This window comes from Anser anser (assembly GCF_964211835.1).
Source record: "Anser anser genome assembly, chromosome: 15".
NCBI lineage: Eukaryota > Metazoa > Chordata > Aves > Anseriformes > Anatidae > Anser > Anser anser.
Genome location: NC_139736.1, coordinates 3,036,028 through 3,053,091, shown reverse-complemented (window position 1 = coordinate 3,053,091; position 17,064 = coordinate 3,036,028). Strand labels below are relative to the sequence as shown.

The 17,064-nt window shown below is 51.0% G+C and overlaps 1 protein-coding gene across 8 annotated transcripts in view; it reads right to left on the bottom strand.

The window, feature by feature from the left end:
• TOM1L2 (target of myb1 like 2 membrane trafficking protein) overlaps positions 1-17,046 on the bottom strand; it is a 54,730-nt gene extending 37,684 nt beyond the window's left edge. For 3 of the 8 annotated variants that reach the window (XM_083799573.1, XM_083799574.1, XM_083799575.1), the window contains exons 1-2: positions 16,598-17,046; positions 4,913-5,096 (exon numbers count right to left, since the gene is read on the bottom strand). In XM_083799573.1, the coding sequence (XP_083655699.1) occupies positions 4,913-5,096; positions 16,598-16,927 (514 nt within the window). In that variant the 5' untranslated portion in view covers positions 16,928-17,046. Of the gene's footprint in view, positions 1-4,081; positions 4,858-4,912; positions 5,097-14,056; positions 14,270-16,597 lie in introns of those variants that run through there. The other 5 variants (XM_083799576.1, XM_083799577.1, XM_083799581.1 and 2 more) reach the window with 3 other exon arrangements.
• Between the last annotated feature and the right edge of the window lie 18 nt (positions 17,047-17,064).

Below are 17,064 nucleotides of genomic sequence, written 5' to 3'. Positions count from 1 at the left end.
TTATAGCAGAACCAGAGACGATGAATATTGCTAAGTCGCTGCCTGATGTCAAATGCTGTCAAGAACACACAAATTCGTTAATATATTTTTAGATTAAGAAAATAAATCAAATGCCCAGCTTAAGGAATACCCTCTGTTTAAGGCGTAATCTCTCTTTCTGCAACCCTTTGCTCATAAATCCTTTGCAGCTTTGGTGACCACCTTCTCCAGCAGAGCAGATGCAGCAACTTTTTTTTATCTCTGAATATTAAGGGGGCTTTAATGTTAACTAAAATGTTTTGCTAAGCAGCAAGGACGGCACGGAGGTGAAGGCAGATCACGTTCTACTGCAATAAAGCTTTATGTACATTACCAGAACAAAATGCAGCTAATGAAAGTGATTGATACGCGCAGCTTCGCGCAAAGATGAATTCCTGCAGCCCAGGAAACACTGAACAGCTCTGCCTGCACTCTTCCTTAAGAGAAACCCTCCCAGCAGATCTAAAACGCAGTAAATTAAAAATACTCAATAACCCGTCCAGGATCTATCGGACATTTTAGAAGCCGTGCGTCCCTCTGAGGCTTTTCCTCAGCCAGCAAATAGATACGGCTGACAAAATTAATCACATTTTGGGTACCGGGCGCAGAACTGTGAAGGAGTGGCATGCAAATACTGATTGTACACAATCACCAGTTCAACCTCATTAAAAGGCATCTAAATGGCACTCGTTCACACCAGGGCTCTGAGATAGGACCAAAGGAATCCCAGGGCGGCGCACGAAATGTTAAGTGGGACAAGGAAAAGAAAAATCCCAGCGGGAGCCCTCCCTGCCGCTCCCCTCGCCGAACCGAAGGGTTTATGGCGTGGTTTTAATTGCAGAAGACGAGGGCTGGCAGCTCCCAGCCTGGGTGCTGAGGGTGCCCTGCGCGGCTTCCCGGGGAAGCAGAGCTCCCACGCTGGGGCTGTCACTGCCGTGGGGCCAGGAGCTGGCATCGCACAGCGCGGAGCCCCCAACACAACAGCTGGAGATGCTCTCCGAAACAAGAGGCTCTCAGTTCCCACCACGTTTACGAAATTAAAGCCCGAGCGTTGTGGTAGGAAGGGAGACAGCCTGGCACTCCACGCCCAGCGTGCCGCAGACCCTGGACATCGCATGTGCACGCACATCAGCTTATCTCTAGTCTGCAAGGGAAAGGAGAAGAAACGTGCTTTTTTTTTTCCATTCACACTCCCCATCTGAGATCCAGCTCTTGTGCCCACACTTCCACAGGCTGCCAAACGGCAGGATCACCGTTTCCCTGCTCGCATGGAAGTCACGTACGTGCAGGTGCCGGTCAGCGGCGCTCAGCGTTCAGGGAAAGCAGCCTCAGCGCGCGCACCCCCAGCCAAGCCTCCTCCCAAGCAGGCTGCTCCGACCTGGCAGATGTCACCACGAGGAAATCCAGGCTGAAGTGCCCGCGTACCTGCTACCTAACAGGCGGGGCTGCAGGGCAGGAATGGACCTTTACATACAGGAAAAAAATGCAGAAATGTCACCACCCAGCCGGGACCCAGCTCAAAAGCCACCTAACGAAGCAACGCTAACCCTGGTTGCCCTCTAAGCAGGTACTCTCACAGCCCTTACAGATGCAGTCCGTCCTACTTTTGCTTCAAAATCACCGTTTAATGTTGATGATGCTCTTGAAACCTCACTTTTTTTTGCATACGGATGGGACAAAGCAGAAATCCTAGCTCTTCCCTTTCCCCCCCTTCCAATGCTCCTCTCTGACCGTCGCACTGAGCCTGCTAAGGGAGACACCCTGAAGACGCTCGTCAGGATTGCAGCTGAGCACGTGTAAGTCCACACACATTAACTCACGTCCCACATGCACGTCTGTAAAGCCGAGACTGAAAACCGGACTGCTGGAAGCCCTGGGAACAGCTACTTGCACTGAATGATAACAGCAGGCACGACCAGGGTGAAAACCTCTCCGAAAGGTCTATCTGGAAGTATCGATAAGTGGCTGCGGTGCCGCATAATGCTCCCGAAGAAAAAGGCAAAACTCAAACGTTGTGCTGGCTACAGATCGCATTAACCGAAAACGTGGGAGCTGTGTTTTCTGTCTGCATATTGGAACCTCCTGAATGAACAGATCTCTGTGCTCGGAGAAATCACAGATTTCTCCCTTGAGACTTTTCCAGATGTTGCTTCAAAGACCCTTGATTTATACATTTGGGAAGAATTACACACAAGAAAATAACACCTCCTGTTTATGCAAGAAACACGCACCTCGATGCGCAATATTACAGCGATCCAAAAGCACAAGAGTCCCGATTTCAAATTATTCCCCTCCCCTCCGACAGCTAGTATCCGAATTTTGGTGTTCAAGAGGCACAGAACATCCTTTTCCTTGGTCTTGGGATTTCAGAGGATTGCGGATCTGAAATCTTTGTCTTGTCTGTTAATAATCCAGATGCCTACCAGGGGTGCTCCAAGGCTGAAATTAGCAAATCAAAGGCTCAGATGTGTTCCAGTTAACTGCATAATACGTGACAGTGAACAGGACAAGGCACAGTGTTTGCAGGCTCTTACTCCATCCTGCTGGCTGCCACCCCTTCAGCTCAGCAGAGCTCTCTCCGAAGCGAGGCCCACCAGCTGAGGTCGAACCAAAACGCTGCCAGAGAACGTGCGGAGGTCTTCCAAGACAAAAAAAGTTTTGCACAGCAATGCAAAACACACACGCTAGCTCAACAAGGGAAGAGAAGCTCTGGAATGAGATGATAACACCCCTCCTCCCAGCTGCAGCTTACAGAGCTGTTTTGCTGTAAAGCATCACGACGTTCTGTGGCTGCATTTGCCTCTCTCGGATTCAACAACTCACCAACGACCGGCACGGCACCATCAATAAGACCTGGGGGAAGACCATTTATAGAGACCACGGAGACATATTTCAGCTGTCCAAGCAAAATGAAGAGAAGACCAAAGATCCTCGGCGTTCACATGGCTCCGAGTTCAAGACATCTCACTTGGAAGACAGCGATACACCAGAATAACGCCCTTGGGTACTCCCAGGCCTCACAGTCTCTTCCTTTCTCTACCTTTGCTTTTAAGATGACAGTCACAGACACTTAGACATCATAGCAAGCAACAGGAGGTTTTTTTTTTCCTTTTTACCAAAAAGCTGCTATTAAAAACCAAATGTGAATCATTGAAAATTCTAGATCAAAACTCAACTCTGAAGCGGCTTGCTCATAAAAACCTGCCAGTTTCTTTGTACGGAAGCGCGGCTCCAATAGCATTTTTCAATTAGCCACCTCACTGCTCCAAGTCTTTTTTTTTACATTCCTTATTTCACACTGCTCTGAAAATGCTGAGCTTCACACTTCCAAAGAAAAAGCCAGTCAGCTAGAACAAACGGGCTCAATCTGAACTGCAAGGCATTACAGAAAAACGTGATTTGGGTTGTACTGCTGCAGCACTGGTCACCCACTTTGACCGCTGTGATTTTTCAATTGATTTCAGTGACGCTCACATCGAAACTCTTTTGGATGAAGTCATCTATCCTCTAGTCGTTCCTTTGCCAAAGTTTCTGGGGCTGAATAAATGAATAATCATAGCCTGTAATGACTGCAGACTCTACAATAAAATAGAATAACGAGAATCTGTGGACATGGATACGTACACCCATAAGGAGTATTTAGCTCGAATGCCGTTTGAAGGCAGGGTGATAGACTGGGAACTGTCATTTTCTCCAATTAACTTTCAGATTTTCTTCTTTTTGAAGCTGCCGCCCGAATGCCGAGCTTCTCCAACCCAGCTCACACTTACCTGCAAATATGAATATGTAATATGCAATTATTGTGACTTTTTCAAGACCACGTGGAATTGTCAGTTTTGTTACAACATTCCTGTGCTTTAGATATGCTACGGAAAAGACATCGCTCAACATCCCCCAGAAATTCAGCCTCTTAGGAACAGGAATCTACAGCCGATTAACGGAGCATAGCTGCGCAGCAGTTTCAGAAGCAAAGCAAGGTGAAGGGAGTAAAACGTATTAAAGAAACATTAAGTGCTGTATAACAAAAGAGATTTTTTCCTTTGTTCTCGTATCTGAGCCTCACCTGAACGAGAAGAAAACCAAAAGTGAAATCCTTATGATATTACCAGAGTAGGCAGGAGAGCATATCAGTTTGACCGGCTGAGTTTATCACATCTCATAGGTCCTGATGCATCTGCAGGCTGTAAGACCAGGCTGCCCTTACAGCACTACAGCCATTGTATCGGACAGAAACGGCCCCGCAGGGCAACCTGCTCCAGGCAGTTCCTGTACTCGGACGCCGTTCATCTCAGGCACAAATGGGGGTTTAGTCACAGTCCCAAAAGGCATTTGGAGTCTGGACCCCAAGCAGGTCAGTGTTTCTATACAATGAAGACTTTTATCCCGAACCCTCTCAGCGAAGCTCCCCCATCAGCAGAAATCGTTGCTGCTGACAGCACGCTTCGCTGAATGACATGTGCACGCAAGTCACTCTCCAAACAGATGGCGGAAAGAGACTACGGCTTCCTTAAAACAAAGCGAAATCCCTCGGACTTCCTCATTCTCAGCTTGAGAAAAACAACAGAAACTTCCTCCTGTGCGCCGTGCCCTCATTAAAGCCTACGCGCTGACCGTGAATAGCTGTCCTCCAGAGCTAGGGCGCACGGCAGCGGCTCAAAAAGCCATTTCCGCGATTCACAGACACTTCTCCCTAAAATTCAGGCCACACCGCGCACTGCTGCACCTCTCCCAGCAGTGACCTTGGCAAGATCCCCGTCTCAGTGCCAAGCCGCGGGATGCAACGCGTGGTGCTTCTTTGCGGCTGACAAACGGGCACCTGCCCACGGCAGAAATCGAGGCGTTAAAGCCTTCAATCAGGAACGGCAGAGCAGCCTTAAAAGCGTGTGTTCTGTACCCATGGCTTTTAGTGGATTTGGATGGAGACGTTCACCGGGTGATGTACTGCAGGGGAGCAACAAAGCCGTGGTCCCTCCTCGTGACGGTCGGTCCCCCCGCAGTGCCGTAGCGGCGCGGTGATGGCTTTGGCTGCACTTCCACTCCTCTCGCATTACCACGCCCGGAGCGTCCATTTTTCTTCTCTGGATGAAAGGCACAAGAGCTTAATTTAAAAGCTCGCGGATGATAAGATGTTCTCCCTCAGATTTGCCTTTTTCTGAATTAGGCTGCGACGGCTGTAACTCATCCACATGGCTCCACGTGGGAGAACTCGCCAGCACGCCGCTGTTTGAACGAGTCAGTGCTTACCTGCCTACTCCTCCTCTGGCCAGGGACAGGCAGACAGCGCCGTGTACCAAAACACACCGGCATTTGGTCATCGCCATAGGCAGAACTTGGATTTTAGCCTGCCATTTGCCAAAGGATTTTTCTATTGCTTTCATTTATCCAAGAACTTCGGATGATTGCGGGCAGCTACTTTGACAGTTCCTTAACTGAGAATCTCGAGCATTAAAACAGTGCCACACTGAATGAATAATGCACGGTTACCAACACCAGAAATACAAAATCAGTTGACAGCTGAGTCTTCGGCTCTCCCACACCAAAAAAATAGAGAAAGACCGGATGGATATTCCACAAATACCTAATTCGTATACCTGAATTTGTCCTAATGCCAAAAAAATAACTGCCGGAAAAACTCTATTCATTTTATCAGCCTTAACTCACAAATCCAAGAGAAGGGGCAGCTGAAAGTGGCGGTTTATTTCTCAGCCTCGTTGTTAGCAAGTACGCCTCAGGGCTCCATTGCGGTGGATTTGCTGTTTGTAACAATCACACCGAACACCGCTACGACAATTTCTTACCCAAAGTTTGCAAATTGCTTTTTAAAACATTACCGCAAAAAAAAAAAATGCAGAAAAAACCGATACCGTGCACGCAACGCAGATGAAGGTCTGTGACAGTAAGACACTTCCAGGAGGTGACAGATAGGACAAGGGATATCCTACAGGATATCCTACAGGACAGTTTTACCACCCAGGGCTGCAGGCAGCGCCGTGTTACAGTTCGAAATCCCAGCGGCACACAAGAGCGAGGAGGTGTCCTGGTCTGTGACCAGCTGCCCCGTTCGGGACTTCAGCGGCACCCAGCAATTACAGGTGAGATGAAAACGAAGTCTACGGCAAGTTATGGATGATCAGCGTGTCAGTGAGCTATATTTGAAATCTATCAGCTCTTGATGGCTAATTTTGTACTACATGAGTAAAGCAAGTTCTAATAACTCACTTGGGACTTCACTACAGTCCTTACAAGCTACGTGCTTTTCATATTCATAAAACAAAACTAATTGCCTTTCATGGATGAAATGGTCGAAGAATTTTTAATCCACGTCAGCTGCAAACTCTAAAAATCCATCCCCATATATTTAAAAACTCCCCCTCCCACCCACTCACTTGTAACACGTTGTTTGCTGCAAACAAACTACACGGCAAAGATAATCCATCAGGCGCCCACATTACAATTCTTCTTCTCTTTTTACAGGTTCCTCCTGAAGTCAGTTGCCTGCATTCTCACACGTGCTTAAAATAAACCAAAGACGCTAATTACATTTAGTGAGGGGGAAAAAAGGCAAAATCTTCCAATCCTACAACAACAGCGGTTACAGGAACAACTTTACTCCCTAACGGCAGCACACCACGGCAGATTTTTTTTTTTTTTAAAAAAAGTAAATATTCAGAGGAGATAATTAAAACGTGTTACGAACGGAACTAACCAAATCTTGCGGCGGGACCACTCCGCGTGCGCGTCCCCACACCCAGCACCCCTCTACCCACAGCTCCGGCGGCGCGAGCTGCGTCCGCTGCAAGCCCACGGTTATCCCACGAGCGGAGGGGAACTAGACGGTGAGAAGCCGGCAGCTTTCGAGGGCCGACAGCTCACGTTTGCTGGTGTGAAACGCTTCAGCTTGCTTTGCGATTTTGCAGCCTTCCTTCACGCTGCTCCGCGAGACGACAGCAGGCCTGCGCGAGAGGCAGCCAGCTCCTACCCCATTCAAACCCTCCCGAACCTCCACGGCTTGAAGAGCGGTGCCTGGAACACACTAAGCGTTTTCTCTGCGGGAGGCGAGGAGAGCTGGCTTGCTTTCTGCTAGGTAGAAAAGGGGTAGCGGGGGTAGCTGCTGCCAGCGCCGCCGTCCCTTGCCAGCTGCCCCCTCCGACAAGCCAAGCTCCATATTCCTGCACGAGCTTGGAGGCAAAACGCTTCCAAGCGACCTGCTCGGGAAACCCGAGTGCAAATCAGGCAACGACGGACACTAACAAGATACGTGTGCCCCATTCGGTCTTGTATGGGCTGAGAAAAGGGGGTTTCTTGGGGTCTAATAACCCCATAAAAATTCTGCTCCGTTCCTACAGCCCCATTACTTCTGTGTCACTGCCGTAGATAAGCCTGAAAAAGACTGATAATAGAGAACGTAAATACCAGGAGCTTACACCAAGCGTGCCCGTTTCTAAAACTGTCGTTTTTACTTTCCCATCAGTCCCCCTTCACCCACCTCTGCGAGCTAGCCACGCAACTGTAAATTCCTTAGGTCAGAAACCATCCCAATACCTTTCAGGTTGCATTGTAATCACCTCTAGTACGTGACAGCGCGGTGCTGTGAGATAAAAACAACGTAAATGTATCAGAGAACCACAGTGTACTTTTGGAAAATCACTGCACTGGCCCTTGGACAGGTAAAATTTGAACGAGAATGCAGGTTTTGAGCATGACATATGTGGCTTGTTTATTGTGCGAGCATCCACGATTGGCAGGAACCTGCCAGGGAGCAGCTCTCCCATCTCCTGCTTGCAGCCTGCTCCTCATCAGTGCTGGAGGAAGCCACAGGATACGGAACAACACACACCAAACCTACCACGGCCTTCCTGCAACGCACAGGGCCAGGGAACCACGCGAGCATCACCGCTTCTGCTTGGGACACCCGTGGGAACCAGCATCGCCAGCTCCTGCTCTCCTGCTGGGCGTTCCCCGCTGTTTTGGGGTGAATCAAGCTTTTCTCAACTTCTCTGGGGTTTTACGATCACGGACACCGCGTGCAGCCTCTCTCTTCCCGGCGGGTTGCTCCCCGAGCTACCGACAGAGGCGAACTGGTGCCGTTTGGGAAGGCGAGGTGCGACACGTGCTGAGCCGGCTCTCTCCCAGCAAGCATCAAGGGCCGGGCGCTGGGTCTGCACGCCAGCACGCTGAGGTCTGCTACACGTGAAATACGCCGCTAGCCGCAGCACGACTCACCCCACGGCCTTTAAGGAAGCCGGCAGGAAGAAGGATTTTCTCCCCACTCGGCGGCTACGCCAGGTTACGGGCATAGGTGGGGATTTTGAGTTGTAGTGGCAAAAACCCCGCACGTGAACAAGCTGCGGGGGCAGAAACCCCCCGGACCCGAACGCTGACCCGTTTGGGTTGTTTGCTGAACTTTAATCACTTTCCAAGTCTGACAGCTGCTCAAACTTAATTGCTCATTACGCTTGTAAATAAAAACTGATCTCACCCGCTGCTTAGCCAACCACCTCCCAGTTGCCATAACAACTCCTTGCCTAATAAGTGATTTCAGATTTACCATTATTTGTACCCGCGGAAAATTTCACAAAGGTGTGAGATCGCTCTTTTCACAGAAATACCCTTCTAATTAGAAGAACCGAAAATCAGTCGAGAAAGGGCAGCTCAGAGATAATAAAAAAAAAAAAAAGCAAGCTGTTTATTACAACGGCTTGAACATGAGATAAGGGTGCCCCAAACCCAAATATGTGCTGGATCTTGCTTACCCCCTACCTTTCATTGCCAATCCTCTTATTATCATTCATACCTGTACCCCGTAGCAATTAGGACAATCCCAGAGATCATACAGGCAGTAATTAGTCACAATGCAGAGACCAACTTTAAGATTCGCTATAAAATAAATATTCCGGTACGGTCTGCACATCGATTTTCTCTCCTGTTCCTAAATCTTGGACCCATTAACTGGTTACGTTCCTGACCACTCTGGTAACTGACAGGAACACTTAAGTTACGATTCTGGCCAGATTCATGGAAAAGGGAGAAAAACGCTTGTACTGGGCCCAGCAGATGGCCCCTGTACCAACTCCAATCATCTCTGCTGGGCTATGTAAGACTTCCAAACAGAAATACTTGGACTAAGATGTTGCCTGCTTGACTTCAGTTCAACAGGAACTTGGGAGCTTTTACACAAGGAACCCCTTTTGGATGGTGTACAATATCCCATCTCGTCTCTTCATCGCCTCACTCAAAAACTTCCTCCAGGCTTGCCTTTTCAGACAGCACTACCAATAAGAGCCTTACAGATACCTAAAAAAAAATAAATAATCTGTACCTCAGTAAGTTTTTGAACAATACAACTTCGGGAAGCTGCCTGTGAAAACACACAGTTGTCTGTCTGAGAAGCCAAACTGATGGGGAGCCACGAACTGCTGCTGGCTGGGAGGGCTAGCGTGGAACGAAGACCTTCCAAATTTGCTGGCAAAGCTGCTGAAGCTTGCAATTCATTTCATCTGCTCAAGGTAGCTCTCTGTGTGTGTAGGCAAGGAGGGGCGTCCTTTTCCTTCCAGAAGGGAAATAAACACAGAAAGCTATAATTAAGATGTAACTGAAGTCAGGGAAAAAGCAGTCAGGAAATACCAGATTTAAAAAAGGACTCTTTCTGAATTGACTCAGCTGTGCAAGAGGGGTGCGTTCTTTGTTATTTGTGTCAGATACAAAGCTTGTCACACTTCTTGCAGTAGACTATGAAAATACAGAGGATGCAACATTAACAAAATCCTCAATATTCCTGATTACAGTCTGGAGGTAACAAAGTCTTTCTCGCCTTACAAAAAGAAATTGGTGCTCGGCAAAGTTCTCGGGGTTCAAGCACAGTTTACAGCACCAACACGTGCCTTCATTCTGCACGTGGCTTCTTTGATCTGAATTTGAACAAAGAATTCCTTCCCAAAGTAATCTAACCCAGAAGGCTGCTGAGGACCGGCTGGGAGCAGGCTGGCTCGCTCTCAAAGAGCACGCGGGCTTACGAACGAACCCTACGACTCAACAGGCTTCCCCGGAGCAGGTGATCGTTGCGGAGTGGCTTGCCATCTCGTGCCTCCTGATGCTCCCTGAGACTGTGCTGCAAACAGCGGGCTGCCAGAGGGTTCCTCTGAGCTGAGAGATGCAGACACACTGGTAAATAGTCTATACGTACCACGCCAGGAGCTACCCGAGCACACACAGGGAAGACACGCCGAGGTATTTTTGTTTTCTTGCCTAATCCTTGATTCTGAAATGAGTTACTACGTTATGGGGCCCACCGCATTAACCTGGCAGGTGCAGGACAATCACAGAGGGAATATTTACGTTTAAAGACAGTGCTTGCACCAACAGACTGAATTTAATTGCACATCCCTTTCCTGAGCAAAGGAAGGAGTACTTCTAAATTGGAAGATGTGGCTCCTTGAGCTACGTAAAGGCACGCTCGCCCGCAGCGAGGTACCTGCTCCACAGGGCAGAGACCAGGATGGAGCAAAGCCTTTAGACCAGGGTCTTTTGCCCTCAAGAGCCATCAGCTTCAGGAGAGCCCTTTCCAACCGACAATAACTGAAACACACGAGCAAAACCGGGGAGAACTGCCCGCAGAATGACTAAGCAAATACAGAAGACAAGGCCCTCGAGATCGGATTTTTATACCCAGCAACAAGTCTCCTCCCTGTAGCAAAGCGGTGTCTCCCCAGGGGGCTGCAAATGGGAAAACCCAGCCCAGGTCTGGCTGACCCATGCCGTCCCATCACACCAACACGGGGAAAAAACTCACCCAGGCTGGCCCCCGGGTTCACCCCGTAACCCTTCAGGGCTCTTACAGCGCTTCTCTCCAAGCGGGTATGGTTTTTATCACCTATGCGTTAGGAAATCACCTAGGAAAGGGATCGCCAGGCCAAGTCCGCAGAGCACCAGGGCTGCAGGTACCGGGCTGGGCTCTCCCCGCCGAAGGTCATCTCCGAGAAACTTCTGCAAAAGCTTCTGCTGTTCCTCCACTGGAACTGGCCTTGAATTAAAAACCCAGTGCAGGCTACGAAATCAAAAGAAAAGGCAGGCTAATTTAAAAGCACTCTTAATTCAGCTAAGGAAAACACATAATACTTCTCTCTTTTTTTGGTGGAAATAGTTTTGGATGAAATTTGCAAGCAGCTGGAACGGTCTGTGGGGCTTTTCTAACTCCGCCGCTTTCGTTAAGCATGTTTTCAACACGCAGTTCAAAAGTCTGCCACGTACACGAGCAGAGCAGTACCAGAGTGGGAACGAGCTGTCCTCACGCTGCGACCCCTCACGTAGAGCTTTGTATTAGAAGCAGATGGAATATACGTTTAAGCATGCTGCGCTGGAGGAGATAAAACTGCATTACTCAAAAATACACGCTATAATACCTCCACGAACTACAATCTCCTTTTGTGCCTGTAAAATAAATCCAGTCTTAGGAACCCAGTATTAAATGGCATTATACTAATTACCCCGCTTCACACATATATGTAGTTTCTCCAAGTTTCCAGATTCCTGACTCAGTACTTATTTGCTCCTTTAAAGGCAAAGACATCCATTTTCGCATTTCGTGGAGATTTTCCTTACAACATAATCCACCACCACGAAGTGAAAGCAGATCCAAATAGTATTATAAAACTAAAGGCATTTTATCAGCCTCTCTTCCGCACGACGGGCGCGATTCTGTACGGTCGGCGTGGGCTCGGACGGCTAACGACTGGGCAGCTGCAGCAGCACAGCCAAACGCACTCAGGAAGCCCGGACGAGAGCACGTTGTGTGCCCTGTGGGCGAGGACGACGTTCACCTTCCTGATACAGCAAACGCTGCAGGCACCGGAGAGCAAGGAAAGGTACTGCTAGCTCGCACTGAGAAAGCCCGCCCTCTGAACAGGGCACAGAACTTCAGTGGGTACGAGTAACAGTGAGCATCTCGGGGCTTTTTGCTTCAGTGCAGAGCGGTGCACGGAAAGGGAGATGATTCGGAGCCCGGCAGCATCCCTCAAACACAGCAGAAAGCTTACTCTGAACGTAACTTAGGCAATTTGTGTATGGGGCCACGAAAGCGTGGGCTAATTCTTCCTACAGGATGTCGGCGGGCTGCTCCCCGTAATACATCTCTCTACTCCTGCACGGCGTTGTGAACTCATCTATTTAGAAGCCACTTTTATTCTAAGACCCATAAAAATCTGAAGACGTAAGACCTTTCTTCCGGTTTCTTAAGCGTTTCCTAAGAAGAAAGGAAAATAAAAAGGTGTCTATACATCTTTGCTCATTAAAGAAAAAAAAAAAAGAGGGAAACAAAACAGCAGCCCTGCACCGCATTTATTACCAGTGTAACAGCCTTGAATGGAAACTGCAAATGCTTTGATAAAAATCAATTGGAAAGCTGTCTGCCTCGCTGCTGCCTCAATAAAGTGCCTCTGCATCCCTTGCTGAAACCTCGTTTTTGCAGCCTCCTTAAACAATCCTGCTCATTAAATCGCTGCACCGGGCCCCCTCCGAAAACAGCCTCCGAGGCAAGCGCCCGGACCCGTGCCCCTAACTCGAACCCCAAGAGGAACCGGGGCTGCAAACCGGCACCTCCAACCAACGCCCTCGCCCCAGTTACCCAGGACATGCTAATTTCTCCTATTTCGTTAAAAATTAACTTCCGGGGCCCTGTGTAAGCGATGTCTGGAGCCCTGCCGGGAGACCTTTGGCTGCGAGTCAGACAGACTCCACGTGCCTGCTGCCCCGGAGCCGGTACCAGAACAGGGCACGGTGTCCCCGTCCGTCCGTCCGTCCATCCGTCCATGAGCAGCCCTGACTGAGCTCAGCCCCACACACCCAAGGGTGCTGGGGAGGGGGCAAGGAGCGAGGCTCAGCTTGGCTTCAAACACGTAAACACCCTCCTGAAGCGTTCGCAAAGTCCTCGGAGTTACGAAATACTACAAACGGATCCGGTTTTGCTCCCTCCTCGTGCGTGAGCCGTATGGCCTGAGTCGAATAAGCAGAATGAAAAAAAAAAGAAAAAGTTGCCAGCACTCCCGGCTCTTGTAATTCAATCAGTTTTAATCATCCAAGATGTTTTTGCTAACCTCCAGTAAGGATATTTCCTCTAGGCACCTTGAATAGAGCGGTGACACTTTGTACATGACTGCCTTGAAAAAAAAAAGACCAGAATGCACTTTACGGTAGGATGTGGAATCTCAAGGCAAATTCCCATGACTGCAAATTGATTTTTTCCACAGGGCAGCCTCTCTCCGGGTACCAAGCATCGTGTTTTCACAATTTACAACACATCTTTTCCTATTCTTCCTCCTCGCCGACCAGGATCTTCACGAGGACCATCAGAAAGCACTGACAAAAGCAATGCTGAGGAAACCTCGAAGACTTCTTCTGAGTCCGATTGGACGTGAAGAAGTTTCACTGCCTCACAGAGCCCTCAAGAAGTAACAGATTCCTGGATGAGACTTGAAAAATTCTGTGTAAAATATTGCTGTTGCCTCCCCTTACTGCAACCAGCTGGTACAAGGCAACACGGAAATTGCAAAACGGCTCCGAAGCAAAAGTTGCTGAGCAGAAGCCCAGGAACCTCCCGGGCTGGCAGCAGCAGGTGGCTGCCAGCCGCCCCCGGCCCTCCCGAAACCACCCCTCGGCTCTGCAGAGGCCTCGCCAGAGACAAAAGGACAGCTCGGTCCCCGCAGGTTAATCAGGATATTAGAGAAAAATGAAGAGAGGTTTGTAATTAGCAGCCACAGCGGTGTTTTATATGGCCTCTGTTATGTGGCCGCTGGAAACTAGGCTGAGGCTACCGCATAAGGCAGCTGCAAAAATCGGGGAGCTCTGGGAGGTGAGGAACCTGGCTCACGTCTACACCGGCACTTGAGATGCATGAGACTCGATCCATCTCCATTACAAATCCTCTGAGTTCATCCTAGCATTACTTTCCCACATTAAGCAAAAGAGTTCACGTAAAAAGCCTGCCTGGCTTCAGCCATTACCCAGATAAAGAGGAGGAGGAAAAAGAGAAAATCCCTTGTATTACCTCGCTCGGCTCTCCCCAAGCCTTCTCTGACATCTTTGTTCTTTCAGACCTGGCATTTATCTGAAGATGTTGTCTCGCCCTAATTAAATCTTCACGCGAACCATCGCTACTCGCTGGCAGGGAAGAGGAGTTCTTGGTGCGCTGATGGACCCACAGAATTTCCTGCGCTTCTTCCTTCTGGTGAGTGCGAGGCCTCGCTCGAAAACATCACAACTGCGTTCAACACAATATGGTTACACAGCAATACAACAGCACCCGGCTTCTTTTAAAGAATGAAGAGGAACATAAGTGAAAATTACATTCTACAAGCTCATTGAAAAAAAAAAAAAAACAACAAAACACAACAAACTGTGGGAGCGCTGGGCAAACAGCACCATCTGAGAACAAGGCGTGCTTTTGTCTCACTGCCGTCTCAGAAAGGCAGAGCTGGCAGCGCTACGAGACGCAGAACCAAACCTTCCAAAATAAAACCTGCAGCGATCCCTTCCCCCCAGGGGTGCAAAAACGTTTGTAAAGCGCAATTGAATTTCGCGTTACGGAGGCTACAAGCCCCTCAGACGGCCCTAACCTTATCTAACAGGGTGGTGCCCTCAGAGCTTTGTGTCAGAAGCCTTAAAGCTGGCAGCAGCTGCTCGTCGAAAGAGCAAGGGGACGGAAGAGCTGCGCAAACCTTTGCACTCCGGAGCGGGAAAGGCAGAAGGCTAGAAAAGCAGATCGTAGCGTTAAAACCCCTCCACGATTACCAAGACTGAAGGAAAACTCCTTTAAACCACTTATTGATGCTAAAAGAACCCGCCAAAAAAAACAGATCAGGAACTCCTGCCCTCGCTGAGCTCCTTGAGGAACTCCTGTCCAGGCGGCGAGGCAGGCAGCTGGCCTGGCAGATGTCACCCCCACGGCCAAACCCGCGTCAAGAGTCGCATCGAACTCCCACCGCTCTCCTCCCCAGCCTAGAACTCTCCGCGCTTCCCTCGCTAACCAGCAGAAACAAACACCCCAGATGGCTGAGGAGAAGCAGCGAGATGCGCGCGTTGCTCCGCGCGGCCTGACGAAGCGAGGGCCCGGCCATCTTCCAAGCACGGCGCGAGGCTTCCCCGGTACGGGGCCCTTCAGCCCTGCCACGGGACGGCTCCGCACGCGTGGGTGAGAGCACAGACGTGCAAGAACTTCTGGGTTTTGAGGCCGCGGCCGGGTACTCTGCAAAATGTTTCTGCTTCAGTTCCCAAAGGAACGAGTCCCCTATCATTTCATAAGCTCACGTAGAATAGCTAGAGGCTAGACTACACATAGCTACGTATTATATTGTATATAACGCCCTAAGCAAGGCCTTAGAATCACTTAGAACAGAACTGCTGTTTGTGAAACAAATGAAGAAAACTAAGACGACGGCTTCACCGGAGAGGGATGTCAGGGCAAGTGCAATGCCGCCACGGTCCCTGCGCTGCGGGAACCGGAGCCAGTCCGTCCTTCTTCCCCACCGCAACGTGGGAGAGCTTGCGTTTCTTCAGCGTCTACAAGCGGAAAGCGGGAGGCGACAGCAACCACGGGCGAGTTATCGAGCCCTGCAGAGGCAGGGCCTGGGCTTTCCCCCATGGCCCCGGTCACGGCAGCCCAGCCCGAAACCAGCCTGGCCCCCCCAGCTGAGCGTGAAGACGTGGGTAGGAGCGACGCAGGAAGGCCTTGTTTGGCCACGCAGGGAAGCCACACCGACAACAAGCCCCCTCACGCCACCAAAGCACTAACACCGCCACGTTTCAAGCGCTGGGCTGAAAACCGAATGCGCGCTCGTGCCTCCACAGCCCGGCACCCTCCCTGCACCTCCACGCGTCCCGGGGAGGGTTCGGCGCTTGAGGACAAAGGAGACGGCCAGGATGGGGCAAACACGGGCACAGCTCCCCCCCTCCAGCAACCCCCTGGAGCAGCCCCGCAGCCCTCTGCCACCCCCAGAGCCCCCTGAGCCCCCCAGGACCCCCCCAGAGTCCGCCAGGACCCCCAGTCCCCCACCTCCAGACCCTCCCCCGAGGTCCCCAACACCCCCAGAGTACCCCTGGCACCCCCCTGACCTCCCAAGCTCCCCCCCCTCCTGGTACCTCACCGCCCCCACTACCTCCTTATTGCCCCCCACAGCCCCCCATCATCACCCTCTAATAGCCCCCCATTTCCTCCCCATAGCCCCCTATTGCCTCCCCATAGCCCCCATTACCTTCCCATAGCCCCCTATTCTCCCCCAGAGCTCCCTACTGCCCCCCAGGGCCCCCCATTTCCCCCCACTGCCCCTCATTTCCCCCCACTACCCTCCATTTTCCCTCCCAAGGCCCCCAATTTCCCCCCCATTTCCCCCTAGATCTCTCCATTTCCCCTCAGAGCCCCCCCCAGCCCCCCATTTTCCCCCCATTGCCCCCCAGAGCCCCCTATCACCCCCCATTACCCCCCCAAGGCCCCCCATTTTCCCCCAGAGCCCCCCATTTCCCCCCCCCATTTCCCCCTAGAGCCCTCAATTTCCCCCCATTGCCCCCCATTTCCCACCCCCGGGCGCCGTACCCAGGCTCTGGCCCACCGGGGTGCTGAAGGGGTTCCCCAGCAGGAACTCCATCTTGGGATGACAACAAACAGCGGCCCGGCGGCCCGCCCTCCTCCCTGCCCCCTCCGCCGCCCTGACTGGCAGCCGCCCGCGCCAACCCCCGGTCGTTCTGCCGAGCGCGGCCCGCCTCCTGGCGTCCCATTGGTCTTCCCCTGCACGCCCCGTGTTTCTATAGGTTGATGCGCGCGCCCGTCACTGTCAAGAGAAGGGCCCGCCCCCGCCGTCGTCCCGGCCCTTCTCACGCCCTCTGGTTGATGGACAGCGGGGCCGCCGCTAGCGGCACTGCTCATTGGGCAACGCGCACGCCGTTCTGCAATACCACTGGCCAAAATCCGCGTCAATCGTACGCTCCTCCTCCCGCCCCCGGGGCACGCTGGGGGGCGCTGATTGGCTGACACGGTTTTCTCGCGCACTGATTAGCGGCCGC